Raw genomic sequence first — 19,689 nt, 5'->3', positions numbered from 1 at the left:
CTGTGGAATGAAGCATTTGAATCACCTTTAAAAGCTCTCAAGTCCCCCAGATAGAATAACAAACTCTGGGACTGAAGTCCCCTGTATTTCTCCTTTACTACCAAAGCTATTAAACTTCTTTTTCTTTTCTCTCAAAAAAAGAAAGAATGAAAGGAAGGAAGGAAGGAAGAAAATGGCTCAGAGAGATGAATTTCTAGCAAATAGTAATCTTATCCTACCATAATTTAAGTCTATATTAAATTGAAAACACTTTATGTAGGTAGTGGATGAGTAGAGAAAAAGTCCGCTTCAGTTCTTTCATTTTATTGGTGTAAGGAAAGAAGTCAGCAAGAGAAGAGAGTCAACTCCACAGTAATGTGCAAATTTATTTGGGAGCACCTGCAGAGGGAGGCCCAGTAGAGACTGAGATTGGTCTTCTGCTGTGGGTGGGGGATTTTGCAGTTAGGCCATTGCTAGGGAGTTGTCAGGGAAGGGTCCTTGTGGTGTCACCTTCATGATAAACTATATGTTTTCCGGATTCTAGTCCCAGATAACAATTTCCTTTTTTAGATAATGGAGTGTTTGGGGTTTCTTCGCAAGATGATGGAGTATTATCTGGGGTTTAGTCAGAGTGACCTTGAGATGACTCTTGCTCTAAGATGGAGAATATATTTAAAAATGGTTTTCCTTGTGTCAAGTTCTGCCTAACACTTGGCATTGCCTATCAGGTATAGTGTCCATCTTTATCATTGAACTAAGTTTCCTAGAGATGGCTAGACTTGTATCTTGTTCTTTTATTGAAAAACCTATTATAAACAAAAAAAATCCAGAGAGTGGACAAGGAAATTCGCCTGCTTACATTTTGGAAGCACAAGCGTATGTATGGTAATAAGCTTCACTCTTACTCTGTGGGCAGAAGGAGTCCAGGATAGAGTGTAAATGATTTGGTGAGTTGGGAACTGGATGAATAATTATGAATTTCAATTTGTGTGCATTTAGTAATAAACCCCAGAAAAATACAGCTAAGAACAGTATTGCCCATATTGTACTATTTCATATCAGTTTCTAAAACTCTAGACGAGTTTTAGAAACTGATATGAAATAGTACTTTAACAAGCATTTTCTATATTTTAAATATTCTATAAGGTGCTATTTATAAAATGTTTATTTTAATCATACAACCTATGGGAAATATATCCAACTAGTCCCCATCATCTGAATATTCTTTACCTGAATCTCCATCATTGTGAGTTCTACATGAAACAAAATCCCACTTAATATAAAAGTATTCACTAAAGAGCTGATCATTTACAAAAATCCTTCCCTCCATCAGTCAGCATCCATCATTAACACATGTATTTTGTCATTGCTTATTGAGATTTGTTGATCAATCTCTGGCGACAAATGGAATGTGTACCCACAACAAAAGGAGCTACACAATGGAGAGGGCTTCCCACCAGACAGTAAAGGGAGGTCAAGGAATATTGCTGAAAAGTGCCTCAAAGGCCAAAGGCATTGTGATCAAGCTGCAAATGTCAGTCATGAAACATGGGTTTTCAATAGTACAATCATAAAATTATATAAGTAATGTTCAATGGCTTTTTATTCCTTGTTCTAATAATGAGTGCATAATTGTAATTATAATCTGTATAGCAGTTGATATTAGATTAAATTAACCCAGTTGTATACTTGTTAGTTCCAGAAAAAAATCCCATTTAAATATTTGCATTACTTATTAAAAATAATTTAATTGCCATTTAAAAGAGATTCACTTTTAAGTGACACTTTTCCCAACATGAATTATCCTCTTGTAACAAGGACTTTCTGTATGCTTAGTTGTATTTTTTTAGAAGAGGAAATTCTTGCTCAGAAGAATTAAACTTTTATGCAGTCACATCATTTTCTAGCTGTTAATTTCAGAGAACTATTTCCAACTACAGACTTTTGATGCCAAGTCTAGTACTCTTTATACCATACATCAGCTGTTTTAAAATACTCTTCCTCTTATGTTCGACTCCATCATAATTTTAAATGCCTTTAATTTGACCACTGATTCTCTCTTCCATCAAAATCTAGTATCACAAGAACAATGCCTCCAGGTTCCTGCTCTTTGAGGTTCCTAACAGATTAATCATTGCTTAGAGAGAGTGGCTTGGTTGAGTAATGTTTGACCTTGGGAAGTGTTGGGTCCCCACATATAGAGGATCTGCATTTTGTGTTGCTTGATTTTTATTTATAACTACAGAATATGTGACAGCCTCTAATTTGAGGGATCCTCTCTCAGGTTATTTAACTTAAACAAAATACCTTTGACTTTAAAAGAAACAAGAAACATACTGGAAGATTTCAAGTACCCCACAAAAATATCAGCTCTATTAGTTTTTCTTTACCCACTCATTTCTTTATTTGCAATACTTTTTACTGAATTTTAATAGGCAATTATAAATGACAAGATACTTCCGAATATAGATTGGCTATTCTCTCAGTTTTTAAAAAAAAAGTCATGGAAGTAATGATTATTGTTTAAAGAGCTTTGTGCTTGAATAGCAAAAGATGTAGATATCATTTGGTTATGACTCCAATGAATGGTCATAAGATTTTACTATTTAAAATGATAACAGGCTGGGGATAAAGCTCAGTGGTAGAGTGCTTGCTTAGCACATGCAAGGCCCTAGGTTCAATTTCCAGCACAACAATATAAGTAATAATTATGGCATCATTTTTTTCCTATTGAATTCATTTGGTCATTAGGTTTCCTATACACACACACACACGCACACACACATGTCTCATTACAGTCGTCATAAATAAAATGCTTCTAATATACTGACCTTCAGCATGCCATTAATTTAAGGACATACTTAAGTTATCTGGTAAAAATCAAATAAAGCCTCTTTGTGATAAAAGCAATGCCACATTTTCAATATTTTAAAAGATGGCTAGGAAGCAATGTAATTATGATGACATGAGGATAATAGGCATTTAGGTCAAGAGAATAAACATAAAAATTAAAACTGGGGAGTATTTGAGCAAGAATTATTGTAAAATCTTGAGCCAAATGTGTTTATTAGGCAGAGACAGCATTTCAAATGAATGAGGTCTCACCTGTAATGTGATTCGAGTGATGCTGGTGAGAACATCTGCCCAAACACATATGCTCCACTCAGAAGCTGGGTACCTAAGGATAAAGAGTGGGTGGATTCTGTGGTTCACCAAGCCCAGATTATCGCTGATGCAAAATTTACCCTCATCCAAAGTTTCTTTTTCTCATAAAATATCTGAGAAGGAGCTCTCCCTGCTCTCTGGCCTGTGTCCTCCCAGGAACACAGTTGATGCTGCAGCTTGTAGAGCAAAACATCCTGGGTTTGAATCCTATTCTACAACTCACTAGTGTTCTGACCTCAGATAAGTATCTTCAATGTCTCATGCTTCACTTTCCTCATCTATAATATGGCAAAATAATAGAATTTTCTGCAGGGATTTTCTGACCATTCAGTTAGTCCGTCAGTCAATGCCTATAAAATGTTTTAAAGTATTGCTTAGCATACAGGATACCAGCTCAGTGAGTGTCACTGATATCACGATATTATCACACATTTTCAGAGAACTTAATATCATGAACACATTTCTAAAAATATGAGTTAAGCAAATATTCAATTGCTACTTAATATATATGAAGAATCATGCCAAGAATAGAAACTTGAACTTAAAGAAATTTAAAACCCAGCGATTAGAATTTCCAAATTCTCTTCAAGGGTATTCTCAGATTATCATAGATAATCTCTAATAGAAAAATCTTTCCATTTCTCTTATGATATAAACATAGAAACTTAGGTAAAGCTCTTCTCTTCCTCATTCTCTGTTTCACCCACACTGGCCTATTGGGTCCTCAGGCGTGTTACACTCCCTTGTGTCTCATGACCTCTTCTCATGACATACTCTCCTCACATCACGTCTGGCTTACTACTGCCTCAGGTATCCGCTTCAAGTCCAGCCTCTTAGGAGAAGGATTCATTCCAGAATAAACTGTTCCTACAGAACCCTCTGTCTTTCCTTTAATATTTGTCACAAAAAAATGACATAATTAACTTTTTTTTTTCTTTTTTGTGGTGCTAGGGATTGAACCCAGGGCCTCATGCATGTGAGGCAAGCACTGTACCAATTGATCTATATCCCCAGCCCCCCTGACATAATTAATTTTACAACATCAATGGAAGGTCAGCATATTCACACAATAAATTATAGTAATTAAGTTAAATGCACTTATTAGCTCCTTAGTAAAAAGAAAAAAAAAGGAGTAGGAGTGAAAGTACAAAAGAGAGAGAGAGAAAGAAAGAAAGACAGAGATTCAAATAGTGTCAGTTATTTTATCCACAAATCCACTTGAGCTAACGATCTGATACCAGGAGTGGTCATAAGATGATAAAGAAAACCTCTTCTCTCTTCAGCCACTCTTATTATCCAACCATTTTTCATTGTGGAATGGAATGTGAGCATTTGATGACATGTTGTTCAAACATCATGGTTCTTTCATATAAACCAACAAACCTTTTCTTCTGTTCAATGAAGGAAGAAACTGATCTTCAATCTCTAGGAAAATTGGCCATGTTGAACTAACTGAGGAACATGATTGAGACCTCAAAGGGGTACCTTCCAATAAAACTTTTTAGACTAATTTGGATTATTTGTGATTTATACCTAATTTATTATGTAAGAGACAAAAAAAACCAAACAGGTGCAACTTTCTCTATTTTTGTTTAATATTTATAATCCTGACCTAAAAGATAATGTCTGTGGGGGCAGAAGATACATCTGACAATGTTGCCGCTGCATGTAGCACAGAGCAAGATGCTTTGATCATGCGAGAGCTTAATAAGTAATCATTTGTTAAATAAATTTACATTCGACCAGTGTTTACACAATCAGTCTGTTTGGCAACAATAGAATTTTTGGATTTGGGAAGATGAAAGAAGTAGAAGACAGGCAGAATTTTGGATCCTTAAAGCATAATGAAGACGTGGATCGCCTGTGTGTCTGTGGAAATCTAAATTAAAATGGCAGGAAACTCAAGGGGTGACTGGACAGAGTTTGGTGTATTATAATGAAGACTTACGTATGTAAGGCAACGTCCTTCCCTCCAACTCCCTTTCCAAGTCAAACTATAACTGAAAAGCTGACCACATCCCTTATCATTTTAGGTCGAATGAGCCGGACTCGATTTATCATTATGCCAACCCAAGGAGAAGGACGGCCATGCCCCACACAGCTTACCCAGCAGAAAACCTGCCCAGTGACCCCCTGCTACAGCTGGGTCCTTGGCAACTGGTCTGCATGTAAATTGGAGGTAGGTCATGTAATGACACTTAGAGAAATGCTTCTCAGTATATCCAAAGCACTTGTCTGGTCAAAAGCTCTGATAGAATAAATTTCATAGCACCAGGGGTCTAACACACTGTACTTTTAGTATAACAGAGAACATAGAAAAATACACATGTGACTTAACCTCATGCAAAGTGATATTGCTAAGAAAATAAATAGCCATTCATTAGGCACTGATTATACTAAGCTGGGTCATGGGGCTGTCAATCTCTTTGGCATCTTCAATAATTCTATGCTATTTTTTTTTTGGCTTCTTTGGGAATATCAAAGTAGTATTTAATTAGGCAAAAGTCTGATACTGTGGAAATGCACAGCTTGTGTTAGACTGTATTTCTTACATAGGCACTTTAGGCTTAGACAAAATCTTGCATAAGAGCAGAAAACGAAAAGTGTATGAAAGTTATATTTTAACATTATTACGCGAACCAAGGTTACCACATTTTCCTCAATGATTACTTTTTTATTGGCCTAAAGTATAAATGCCTAGCAACATCATAATATATCACATACCCAGAGCTTCTGCTGGATCAGCAAAGATCCTCTACTGTGCGTTCTCTCTGGCTTTTTGCTTAAAAAAAAAAGTGCATTGATTTTCCCTCTTTTCTATTTTACTAGTTTATCCTTCTATTTCTGTTCCAAAACGTACTCTAATTAGGTAACAGTAATTTTGACTACGCATTAAGAAATCTGCAGAGTATTCTCATAGAGATGTTTAGTGCTCCTGTCAGAATGACATTGTCATGCAACGTTATTATCTTGCAGAAGTAAATGCCCATGTATTTTAATAGGTCCCAGAGGAGCAAAAATGTGAGGTACATTTGTTCAGTCTTCTTTTTATGGAAAATAAGGTAACCGTGATGGTGATTTAGAAGTAACCTAATAGCCTTAAATAATACTTTCTCTACTAGTCTAAACATCTTCTTTCCTAAGTCTTTAATTTTTAAATGTTGTTTAGTATCATTTACAATTGAGGAAATGGAAGGTATAGTTTCCCTTCCAGTTGTGGTAGCTTTGACAGAATAGAGAAAAGAAGTTCAAAGAATTCAGGGCGCCATTGCTGGGGAAGGGAGAGGAATGAAAGTTGGGGTAAAAGAGAAGGAGGGAAGAGGGAGGTAATGGTCTGCAGAGGACTGATGACAGGGTCTCTGCTCCCCACCTCACCAGGCACACAACTACCTCTGTCTGCTTCTTTTTTTTTTTTTTTTCATCTTCTCAGGTGACAGGCATCTTTTTGTTTTTGATAGACCAGTCTGCCAACTTGTCTCATAGGAACATTATAGGAAAATGCCAAATATAATGTTTTGCTGTCAAATGTTGAGCTGCTTCTGCCAGAAACACAGGGACAGAGTGATGGGCTGTGACCATTCTCTGTAATAGTGCTGGTGGTGGGTAGAGGGTTGTGGCACATTTTAGAGACCTGGTTTTAGAGGCTCCAGATACCCACAAAAGGTGACTGACTTTGCCTCAAGAAATCTCAGAGTTGCCTCAGGTTCTAGATGGGGTTAGTCTTATTCCTTGACACTTCCAGTCAGGAAGAAACTCTGAAAGCCCTCAAAAATCAAGTCTCTAGTTAATTATTCTGGGTACCCACCCTGCCTACAGACCGCCAATCAAGGTTCTTTCCCAAGAATTTGAAGTAGATTTAAAGCTGTTATAAGATACTATAATTGGGCCCTCTTAGCTGCTGACTTTTTCTGCCTTATAGATAGTCAAGTTACTCAGAAGCAAGAAAGCACAAACTAGAGGACACAAAAGAAAGAAAAGGCCAAAGACAAAGGGAATCTTGACTATATTGGAGCTGATTTCTTCCTGAGTTCCAGATGCATTCTTACTTTCCTAAAGCCTGATTTTTAATTCTTCATGAAATAGATAATACAATATCTTTTCAATGAATTGTCTTTTCTTCAAGTTAAGTGTAAACTGAGTTTTTGGCATTACTGCTCAAAACACAAGCAGGCCTCTCCCACAAAGGAAGAACATCTCTCTGCAACTGCTTTTCTATTTCTCCATGTCCTGGCATGCCCTGACATGCCAAATGCAGGTTAGGAGCTCTTTCATTGAGGGTGATGATGACATTTTGGTGGCTGCTTGCCATCCTGAGGTACCAAGGCATAATAAGAGAAGCTTACATAAAGCACAGTGGTGTGCCAATTCCACTACTATCTCTTATGGAAAGATATTAGCAAAAGGAAGTATTTATCCTCATGCATCACTTTTGTTTTAGTAGTTCCTAACTGTATTCCTGTTTTCTCAGCTGCTAATGTGTATACGCACATATGCAGGGAACTCAAGACTCTGGAGTCCAGCAGATTTTGGTCATGGTGATACTGCCAGTTACCAAGTTCTGATCCCTCAAATGTTGAAGTTTGAACATTAGAGAAGCACACTGAGGCAAGCATATAAAGCAGGGTTTATTCAAAAAGAAGTAGCAGACTTCTTCCTTGAGGGAGAAGGGGGCCATAGCTGGTATCCTGGTATCCCAAGAAGCGAGGTATTCTACCCTTTTTATGTGTTCTAAGTGTCCTTTGTTCTCCTACCCCCTTCCCCTAAACTTTCTCCTTCCTGCCTAGTGAGTACACCCAAGAATCCTCAGTGGGAGGGCCAAAAGGTGGGAAACTGGTGGGCTGAGGGGGAAGGGCTGGATGGAGCTGTCAGGGACACCTTAACAACTTTATAGCTCCCTGTAGGAAGGCACAATTCCTGGGAAAGGTTACCTTGGCAACAGGTTGCAGCAGGGGGGAGGTTCTGAAGGAATTATAATTATGTAAGGTGGAGGAAGGGCTCTGAAGGAATTAACATTTCAGTCCCTGGGGGACAGTCTCCAACTTGCTGGACTCACTCAAAATTGGCCTCCTTGATGGACCTGATTCGGTTTACCTATCTGTACTGATTGCCTGTCTAATTCTGGCTTCAATGGTTCTGGAAGTTCCTCAATGGTCCAGCACACAAACACACCCCAATATCCATGGAAGCTCAAGTCCTTCATATCAAATGATATACCCGATATTACCTCCGCACATTCTCCCCAAAATTTTAAACCATCTCTAGATTATTTATAATAGTAATACAATGTGAATACTCTGTTAAGAGTGGTTATATTGTACTTTTTTTGAAATAATGACAAGAGGAAAATCTGTACATGTTCAATACAGATGCAGTTTTCTAAAAATGCATTTTTCAATCCTCAGCTGGCTGAATCTGTAATTGTAGAATGTGGACCTCCCCACCCCACTATGGATGGCCAATTGTGCCTATTTTGATGAGGTTCTGGTAGGAATTAGATAAATTGTATAAAGTACTTAGTACCTGACATAAAAAAGAGCTCAATAAATTGTGGTCGCTATTGTTATTTTAATTAAAAGTATGATTATGTTTATTAGTTCCATCTGCCTATCTGCATCTGGTTGAGATGCCAATTCAGTAAAAAGAAAACCTCCATTAATGATGTGGGCCTTGGAAGGTTGTGAGAGAATCCTGGTTGTTTATAATCTTGCTCTAAGAAGCCCAGTATGTTTTCAAGTGTGTGAATCTGATTGAGTGAATGCTTGTTTTATGAATGAAATTATCATTCTGATACCAATTTCTCTTCATATTGTAGCTGTTGTCAAAGGTATAAGAGATTAAGGTTGAATATAGGCTGATCCCAAGATACATACTAGGAGACTATTGCTGTTTGTCTTGGTCTTAAAAGTGATCCCGGTGTAGGCTTGTTTCCTGTCATTTTTTCACACTTTGCCTCATGGAGTGTCGAACAAAACTCCCATCAATTGCAACTTCTCTTACCTGAGGTTCCAGATATCCAGACTTTCAGACTTCACACATGCTGCAGTATCTTTGGATTCTTCTTTTCTTTATCTAGAAAATTCACTAACAGATTCATCATCTGGATAATAAGTTAGGAAATACCCCCCTCCAAAAAAAGAAAATCTAGTTTAAATGTTATTTTCCATTTTAGAGAGTAAAGGTTGACCAGAACATCTTTTCTGAATGAAACTATCAATTGATTTTGAAACTCCTATTAACTAAAAAAAAAAAAAATGCAGTTAGTTTTTAACTTATGGTGTTTTTTAAAAATTTCAAAGTAACTATACAAATAATCAGAGCAATTATAATTAGTATAAGAAACACACTCACCTGTTGAAGCCCAAAGAATGGACTAAGACATACAAGATACAATGAAAAGTGAGACTTTACTTTAATGAAGATCTTGCAAGCTCTGGTACCTGATGGTCCAGGGACACATATTGGGTATAAACAGCATTTTGTCCCCTAGCATGCAAGATCCCTCTCCTAATTCCTCATTGTCTGAGTACTATGGTGTGCACGATCTTTCTGAATGTCTCCTAGGTTTTATTAGTTTATTTAAAGAAATACGCCTTTAGTTGTCCTCACCTTTTTTGTTCTCTGTGGCAGGACAGTCAGTCCCCATGGGTTGAGAGCCTTTGGGGAAGTATTCAGTTTATCTCTGTTGGTCAGGTCGGGCCTCTTCCTTCTCACCTCCTGGTATCCCAAGAAGCAAGGTGTTCTGCCCTTTTTATATGTCCTGGGCTTCCTTTGTTCTCCTGCCCTCTTCTCCTTATCTTTCCCCTTCCTGCCTAGGTGACTAGGCCCAGGAATCTCACCTCCTGTTTGTCAAGAGGCTGCAAAATTTTATACTTCCATGTTAACTGCTTGAAACTTTTTATTCTGCCCTGTCTTTCTTGCCTCCTAATCATTTGACATTTAGAACTAAATACTGTATTCTGAAAATGGACCACCAGACTTTCTGTTTCTCACATTGGTAAATCAAGTGTGGGAATTGTCATCTGCTATGGCCGACTGTTTGGGTGCCCTAAAAATGCATACGTTGGACCTTACCCTCCAAGATAATAGAATTAAGAGGCAGAGTCCTTGGAAGGTGATTAGGTCATGAGGGTTCTGCCATCACGAATGGGATTAATGTCTTATAAAAGAGGCCTGAGGTACTCGTTCTTCCCTTCTGCCATGTGAGGACACATAGAAGTAGCCATCTGTGAGGAGAAGATCCTCACCAAACTTCAAATCTGCTGGCACCTTATCTTGGATTTCTACTTCTAGAACTGTGAGCAATTAATTTATGTTGTTCTGAATTACTCAGTTCAAGGTATTTTGTTATAGCAGCTTGAGCAGAATAAGATGCTATCCTTCTAAACCAATTAAAATTTCTGTTAAAACATCTCTAAAAGAAGGTTTAATGTTCCCGATTTATGTGCTGCCTCAGGTTATTTAGGCTTTAATTTGCTACAACTTTGACTTCCCCAAAATGTACTATTCTTATTTGCCAATATAGTAGTCCCCTCCTATCCATGATACATTCCAACTTCCCCAGTGAATGCCTGAATTCATGCACAAATGCATACAATGAGGTTTAATTAAATCAGGCACAGTAAGAGATTAACAACAATACTAGAATAGAACATATAACAAAATACTGCAAAAACATGAAAATATTACTAATCTTTTTCTTTGGGGTCATTATTAAGTAAGTAAGAGTTTCTTGGACATGAGCACTGTGATACCAAGATGGCAAATCTGATTACCAAGATATCTGCTAACTGGCTAACAGATAGATAGTATCATATAGCCCGGGCACACTTTAAAAATGGATGATTCAGATCCAGGGCAGGACTGAAATGGGATGGCTCAAGATTTTATTATGCTATTTAGAAGGGCATATCATTCAAAACATAGATTGCTTATTTCTGGAATTTCCCATTTCATATTTTCAGACTGTGTTTAAGTGTGGGTAACTGAAACCTTGGAAAGTGAAGCCACAGATGGGGGTGAGATGAAGGTTACAGCAGATCCTTAAGTCACAAATCCCTTCATGTTGAAAATCTTTCTCAGCAGCCACTTCGTGCCATCCTACCCCTTAAGCAGTCAGCCCATGAAATTCCCTTGATGCCCAGCAGCTGTTACCACTATGCCTTGGCCTGGCAGGTACCCAGCTAACCCATCATTTTGTAGATCACAGGTTCCATGCCCTGCAACACTATCTTGACTGCTTTAGCTGACCAGGTTGGTCCTTTTTCTCTCCTATCACAACATTCCTAAGGTCTATGTGGTACAGTTTCTACAGGGTGGAAGGGATAAGAAGGAGATCAAACCCAGTTTTGCAGCCTAGATTTCTTAGACTGTCACCTAATGATGGGTTGTAGTATACCACATCTCTGACTGCACAGCAAAAGGGCAAAGGCTGAGAACTTGTAGGCCTGAAATTCTACTAGATGCCTGTCTGTCTGTCTCCCCCCAACCCCAGCACACACATACATATGCAACCCCAGAAGCAGTAATAATTACAAAGACTCCAACTCTCCACCAACTTCTGGACTTAGTAGAACCTGGGTAATACAATTTGTAAGTGCAGAGGAGTTAATAATAGAATGATCAATGAGAACTAGAACCAAGGAGTTGCTAGCATTTCAATGCCTCTCCATTATTCCCTCCCCTCCCCATTCTTGGTGGTAGTACTGAAACATGGTGGTACTACATGACTTCCATGGAAGGTGTTCTGGGTATCCAAGATTTGTTTGTGCTGATTTATCAAGTTGAGGCCAGTTTGGGAGCTCACTAAATTGTGTTTGCCTCCCTTCCTTTCCCCCTTCCATTCACTGTGACCCTCACTCTTTCCAACCTGGGATTGTACCTCCTTAGCATAAAAACTTTGCCTTGGGCTCAGTTTTCCAGAGTGTCTATGTGAAAATAGAGCCATCCGCTGAAGTTATCCAAACATCCAATGGACTTTATTTGAAGTATGAGCACCTGACTAAAATTGAGATGACGATAGTCATCTCATGAGTTTCTGCCAGAAATTTTATAATAGGGAACCTTTCATCAAGCAGATGATTGGGCCAGATAACCACTAAAAGCTTCTATTTCTATGAGAAACCATACAAAATTTTTCTAGTTTCCCAGAATATCTGAGTGAGATTGGTATAAAATACCCTCAAAGACTATCATTGGACACAGAAGGCATGCTAGAAAAATAACTCTTTGAGGCAATAGAGAAAAACAGTGTTTACTGGAAACCCCAACCTAATCCATATAAGAAAGCACTGAATTCTCTACAAAGGAAAAACAAGAAAAATGAAAGAGAAATTTGTGCCCTGTGGCTGTACATGTTCTTTTGGGAGGTAATTATGGATTAGGCCATTTTACCACATACACCTACACAAATTATGTATTGTTTTTACTTGTTTAGTCAATTCTGGCTGAGTTCCACAATGAATAGTCATATTCTGAGTACATAAATTCTGTGGCCATAAATTTGAACGTCTACTTCATTTTCTTTATCAGCTCTAGAAATATTGCTCAGGGAGGCTGTATTGTCAACAACTGAGAGAGAACTTCTAAGAGGAGACTGCTGAAATGTGCAACTAAGGTTTTCTTAGGCACATGTGGAACCTAAACTTTGAGATGTTAATTACTGGGGCAATTTTGGGAATGTCCTTTCTTCTTTCAGGGTGGAGACTGTGGGGAAGGAATTCAGGTGCGCAGCCCTTCCTGTATGGTTCACAATGGTTCAGTCTCTCATCCGCCTATCCATGTCGAGGATTCACTGTGTGGAGAAATGCCCTTTCAAGACAGCATCCTGAAGCAGCCATGCTCTGTGCCTTGCCCAGGTATGTGATCCAAGTGATTAGGGTACCGTTCATGGTGATGTTATTTATTTTTTCGATTTACATTTTTTTCTGGAGAAGCCTTATTTTTATCAAAGTGGAGTTTTTAATTAACTTTTATTTATTTTGAACTGCGATTATCATTTTGGAACAGACAACTGCTTTGATGAAGGTGAAGTAAACAAATGGGGAAAGAAAAAAAAAAAAAGGCCTGAATTAGAAACCTAAGGATCCTGTTTCTGTCACTTCATTGTTGTTTTACCTAACATGTATAGTCTAACTCTCTGAGCAGTGGTTTCTCCATCCAGATAATGGGTTTGGCCCACAGCCATAGCACATTGGCCAACACTCAAAGAATATGGACTTAATCCATGAATGGATCAGTCTTGGGAATGACAGTCTGGTAATCAGTAAGGTTATGAATTTGTGAAAGCATTCAATAAATCTTCAAGTTCTGTGTACATGTGAAGGTTTTCATTAGTTACATAAACTGTATGAGTTTTTCATTCTAGTAACACAACTTGTATAGAATAACTTTAAGATGTTTTAATATATTCTTTTTTTTTTTCTTTTGTAGTACTGAGAATTGAACCCAGGGTCTGTGCTTGCTAGGCAAGCACTGTACCACTGAATTACACCCCCAGACCCAATATATCCTTATAACATACTGTGTATGTGTACATAAACATACATGTATATGTAATATGTAGAAACACAGATATGTACACACACAAATGTGTGCATTTAATTAATATGCAAATGTGTTTACATTTATAAATTACGTATGTTTAAAGTGTTTAATTAAATATTCTTTAGGCCAACAGATATTTCATTCTGGTGACCTACTTATTCTCTTTTATATGGTTTCTATCAACATCCATTTTACAATGTTACACTGATCTTTGAATACTGATTTACTATAATCTTTACATCTCCCTTTTAAAAATTTTATTACCACTAGCAGACACACAGTATTCTCTAGCTATGGCTACTGTGATTTGAAACAAAGTAATGGCACTCTAGCCTTTGGCCCCCTCTTTGTGAATTACTTGATCATTCTTAGTATTTCCTAATTAGGATGTTGATCCAGTATAATATGCAGTACCTAGAACCTGTCCACCACACTGCACTTCCACCACAGATCTCTGTATGTGTCCTGTCCAGGGAGATTTTATTCAGTGCCAGTTCTCACGCTGTTTCTCCCACCCTGTGCTACCTTTCTGTCCAGGAGACTGCCACTTAACTGCATGGTCAGAATGGAGCGCATGCGAATTAACCTGCATAGATGGAAGAAGCTTCGAGACTACAGGCCGCCAATCTAGGTCAAGGACATTTATAATTCAGTCTTTTGAGAATCAAGACACCTGTCCCCAACAGGTTCTAGAAACACGGCCTTGTACAGGTACCCAGAGCACTTTTCAGTTCTTTGTCCTTAATTGAACGAGGCTTCTGCTGTTTTGAAGTGAGATCTAATAGAACTTCTGTTGTCCCTGTTCACCTGCAGGAGGCAAATGTTATCACTACGTATGGAAAGCAAGTCTTTGGAACAATAATGAGCGAACTGTGTGGTGCCAACGTTCAGATGGCATGAATGTCACAGGTATGCCTTCCTAATATGCATGTGGACACTTCACAAAGGTCTTGGAGTGTGGAGTTTGTGAGAAGAATTAGCTTACAAATTATAAACGAAGGATGACTGGGCAGGTTGCTTCGTGATCTTTTTGGCAAATTTTCATTAGACCTTGACATCTTCAAAAGCAAACAATTGTTTTTGAAGACCCATAAAATGTCATATAAGCTAAAGAAATAAACTGAAATACAATAAAATGTTCTTAAATTTTATTACCTCAGACAAAACCCCAAAACGATAGATGCTAGTTCAAAACAATGGTCTCTAAAATTTTAAATCATGTACCTTCTCAGTCAAAAGGTTTTGAGGATATAGTCCAATATTATCAGCCTGCATTGCTTTGCTGTTATGTTATAAAATATACTAAAAAATGAAATTAAAAAATTGAAAAAGATTTTAAAATTAAGTATTGTCTATGTTGATGATAAAAAAAAAATGTTCTTACTGTAACAGATGCTTGTATTTATGCACTGTAAACTTAGTTTTGAACATTTTGCTGATTATGGTTATTATTTAGTACCTAAAAATAGAGTGAAGAAAAGGTTCCTCATTCCTAACAGTGATACAATTTGATTGAACAGATGGTCTCCTCAATAATTTTAAGGATTTTTTTGATGCCTCTTGTCAGGGCAAATGAAGTTGACATTGATTTTCCTTAGTACTGCCACTGAGAAACAGCTTATTCAAAGGTGAGAGTAGCTTCTATGGAAATAGAAGGATGCCAGCTCCTCCCTTTTCTTGTTTACATGTCTTTGCATTATTGATGTTTCTTTTAATCCATAGTTTATCCATACAATAACTTATTTTAAGCTACCTTTTCATTTTGTAAGTTGTTGTTAAAACTCAATATACTGTAAGTCTTCCTGGCCAGGAGTACAAAAAGCACCTCTTGTTCTGCAGAGTGCTGAGAGCTGGCATAATGATGAGGGTCAGGTTCTCAAGTTCTCGGCATGGTAGTCCTTCTGCACAGCATGCAGCCGTCTGATGAATGAGCTCAGATCACCAGTATCATCTGCTAAATTTCATTAGAGCTTAATTTTGTTCCTAAAATTTCTAAACATGGTTTATAATCTATGTAATTTCCAATATTTTCTTTCTGGTCCCCAGGAGGATGTGCCCTGGGTAACTTGCTTTGGAGATCACCAGTTTAAAGAGTAGAAACCCCTTTCCCAAACATAATGACAGCATAATGTTGGTTATGGCCACTAACATCCAAATTATCAGTTTCACATCCAGGTGCTAATTCTCAATAGTAGGGTTTTTCTTTTCAGTGTGGTTTATTTGTTTTATTTTTGAAGTAATAGTGATAACTTAGCTGCTTCATGAGAAACGTAGGTCTGAGTATTCCCTACAATGCCTTGGGTTGGCTAGCTACAAAAATCATAAAATGTGATTTCTTGAAAATTATGGTAATAAAAAGACTAGAACCTATAAATCCAACCAATACTATATAAATATAGTTGAAATACTGCCCTTGAATAATAAGTTAAGTTTTCAGTCTATCTCTAGGCTTTTCCCCATGTCTGTTGTACTGCCTTGATTTCAAGAAGGCAAGATCAGTATTTAGACTATTTTCAGATTACAAAAACATACATTATCCACCCATTTACTCTAAAGGATTTACTGATATCCTATAAGTCCATTGTCAGATGTCCCCTGATCCCAGCCACCAGAATTTATGTATTTGTTTCTAAAAATCTCTGTGGGGCTCTATATGTGGCTCTTTGTATTTATTCTGGCTGGTACGTGTGTAAAAAGTTTCCAAAGGTTTTGTTACTATGGTCCCATCAATTCACTATTAACATTTCTTTTAGCATGTGATTATTGGAATCAGCCTAGTCTCTAGCTTGGTTACAGGAGCTGGATTTTCTGCTCCTGAACTTAAATTGACATTTCATCAATTCTTTTATTGATTCTGGTACACATAGACTCTTCCCTCAAATGTAGCCACATTGCCATTGAACATGGAAAAAATTCCACCATAAACATTGTCTTTTGGCAGAGCCCCCATCTGAAGCAACACATCCTGGTATAATCAATAAGATGGGTCTGGACCACATTGTTGATATGTAGATTTAAAATAATAATGATAATATCATTATAAGATGACCATAGCCAGAGGGCAAAAAATATTCCCAAATATAAAAATTTCTATCTATTGTATAGATATCTGTAAATGATGGTGGTATTTCTTTTGTAGGAGGTTGCTCCCCTCAGGCACGCCCTGCTGCTATTCGGCAGTGTATCCCAGCCTGCAGAAAACCTTTCTCCTACTGCACACAGGTAAGCCACATGCTGGAGTCCTCCACAGGTATTTTAATTGTCGTGTTACACATATACATTTAGATGTGCTCCTGTCTGCTACAGCCCAGGCAACAGTTCCATGTGCCCATGATACCATCTAGAGGCACTTTCAGGACTCACCACAGATATGAGAAATTCTGTGTAGTATTACATGTATTAAGGAAAGCAGTCTTTTCCTTATAAATCTATTTATAATCAAATCATCAAATCTGCCTTTCAGATATCTAATTTATATTAGTTCTATCTACTAGGACTAGTCGATTTATGTCTTCTATTCTTAGCCTTCATACATTTACATTAAAAGATGTAAATGCTGTTCATATTTGATAAAATTATTTTGTAAAATTTATTACCCCAGGATGATTATGGTGTGAGTGAATTTTTAGTTCATTTTAAATAAGCTAAATGTTGCCATGGTTGAAAAATGTGTGTGTGTGTGTGTGTGTGTGTGTGTCTGTTTTCAAGCAGAAATCTTACATCCCTTCTTCTCCCATAACTCCTATCTACTGCTGCTCAGGAAATAATTCAAAATGTGTAATGTATTCAAATAAATGTCACTCATAATGTGCAGTACATAAATAATCTTTAAAAGTTAAATTACATTTCTTTTAAGAAACAGGTTTTTTCCTAGAGTGTGCTTATTCTAAAAATTATTTGATTAAAAATAATGCTAGCACTCAATCCTATTTTATGGTTCTTCTCCTTCAAAATGGGTTAATTCTTTAAAGATATGTCAATTCTTTACCATAGAAAAGACAATGGGCAAGCTTTCAGGGTGTAATAGAAGAAGAAAAAAGGCAGAAGATAAGTAACAACTTCATTTGGGCTAATGATGTTTGCAAAATAGAAGTTGTAGCTTTCTGCCAACTCCCTTGATTCTCTTTCTAATAAAAACATAAATTGCTCTTTTCCTTGAACCCTTGACACAGGGGACTGACTCGTTACAACTTTTCTCTCAGAGATCCACCTAGAAAAGATTGCTTTAATAGCTGAGAATATCCACATTTTCTTAATTAGATCTCTCCATTGAACACCATGTGGTAACTTCAATTAAAACCAGCTAAAACCCCCATGATAATTTTCATTATTTTATGACTGCAACCTGTATCGAATGATGGGCAGCTAATTACAACATTTGCTTTTCTGACCTTTTTCTTTTTGGAAAAGATCAAGGTGTCTTACTTAGTTACAGTATCTATTGCTCCTTCAGATCATATGTTTAGTCAACAATGAATGACCTAAATAAAGCTGGCTGACTAATGAGGATTGGCATTAGCTAGAAGAGGATAAGGTCTATTCGTAAAATATCAAATAAATAGTTTTAGTAAGAAGCCATAATAGCAAAGACAGAGTAGAGATATATAATCTTATGTTGTTTCTTTTCTATTCTCTGTTTTTTGTTTGTTAGGAGAAGAGCAATTATTTTCAGATTCACTTCCAAGGATAGATAGGAATCCATGTCTATCATACCTCATCATAACTTCTTAAAGACATTCATGTGAAAGTGACCAGGAATTTCATAGACAAATATAAAGGACACAATGTCCTAGTACCAATGAGGAAGGTGATGTCATATGACACGCAAGTTGTTACATGAAAGAGTCATTGAAATAGATATATGACTTTTTTCTTGGATATGTTCCTTTAATAAATTCTCTTCTTCCACTTGGACTGCACTCCTATGAGCAGTTAGGGACTAGGGATAGATGGGACTAGTTAGCAGGCAGTTGTAGGAGGTAATAGAAGCATTCTGCAACTGTGGTAATTACAGACTTCAGAGAGCACCTAATCTGCAGAAAGTAGATACATAATCCCTACTGCTTTGCTTTTCAGTAGGAAGGGGTGGTTGGAACCAATGAACATATATCTAAAACAATTGGGGGACAAGGACAGTCAAATATGATTTGATTAAATGTCATAACCATCTCTAAAAAAAGAGGAGGAGAAGACAGAGTTAATATAATATATTCACAAAGAGCTGTAATTTCATATTTGGTAGATGTCAAAATTATAAACACATTATAAAAATGTGACAACTTATTTAATATTGACTTTGTAATTCAGAAAAAATGAATTATATATTTGATTTTCATCTCATTGGTAAAACAGTTGCTGAAAACCCTAAATTGTCATGACACATTGTACAAAAATTAAGTGATTTCAGCATTTGAATTGTTCCTTATTCATCTGCACAACTCACTGTGTAACCATAAAAATACTTTTTACGCTACAGGGTGGAGTCTGTGGTTGTGAGAAGGGCTATACAGAGATAATGAGATCAAATGGCTTCCTGGATTACTGCATGAAAGTACCAGGCTCAGAGGATAAAAAAGCAGATGTGAAAAACCTTTCTGGGAAAAATAGACCTGTAAATTCAAAAATACATGATATTTTTAAAGGATGGTCCCTTCAACTACTTGATCCAGGTGTGTCTCGGTTATAAATAAGAAATGCAAATTTTCTTGTGGGGGTTCCTATTTTGATTTGTGGTTCATTATGGAAAGAGTGGAGGGGAAGAAGAGGAGAGAGGAAAATGCAATATGGCTCAGCTCAAGGTTTCTAAAATGTGGAGTGTTGTATGATATGAGTCCTCCTTAAATGTGAAATATTTTCAAGGATGATTATTAGTCTGTCAATCATAGTCTAAGAAGCACTTTTGAGTTAAGTCACAAAATGGTATCCTTTTAATTGTGAATTATCACTGCTTATATAACTAAATTTCTATGCATAATTGAAATTCAAGGAAAAAATGGAATAGAA

At 37.0% G+C, this 19,689-nt stretch overlaps 1 protein-coding gene across 1 annotated transcript in view; it reads left to right on the top strand.

Moving 5' to 3' along the window:
* Nucleotides 1-19,689, top strand: part of Thsd7b (thrombospondin type 1 domain containing 7B) — an 821,885-nt gene that overhangs the window by 788,625 nt on the left and 13,571 nt on the right. The window contains exons 21-26 of the mRNA XM_046463780.2: nt 5,178-5,323; nt 12,839-12,998; nt 14,224-14,397; nt 14,500-14,595; nt 16,826-16,908; nt 19,163-19,355. Coding sequence (XP_046319736.1) covers nt 5,178-5,323; nt 12,839-12,998; nt 14,224-14,397; nt 14,500-14,595; nt 16,826-16,908; nt 19,163-19,355 — 852 coding nt within the window. The remainder of the gene's footprint in view (nt 1-5,177; nt 5,324-12,838; nt 12,999-14,223; nt 14,398-14,499; nt 14,596-16,825; nt 16,909-19,162; nt 19,356-19,689) is intronic.

The sequence above is a fragment of the Marmota monax genome, unplaced genomic scaffold (assembly GCF_021218885.2).
Source record: "Marmota monax isolate L192 unplaced genomic scaffold, Marmota_monax_Labrador192_F-V1.1 WCK01_AAM20220418_F8-fsc00034, whole genome shotgun sequence".
Lineage (NCBI taxonomy): Eukaryota > Metazoa > Chordata > Mammalia > Rodentia > Sciuridae > Marmota > Marmota monax.
This window is presented reverse-complemented; position numbering and strand designations above follow the sequence as displayed.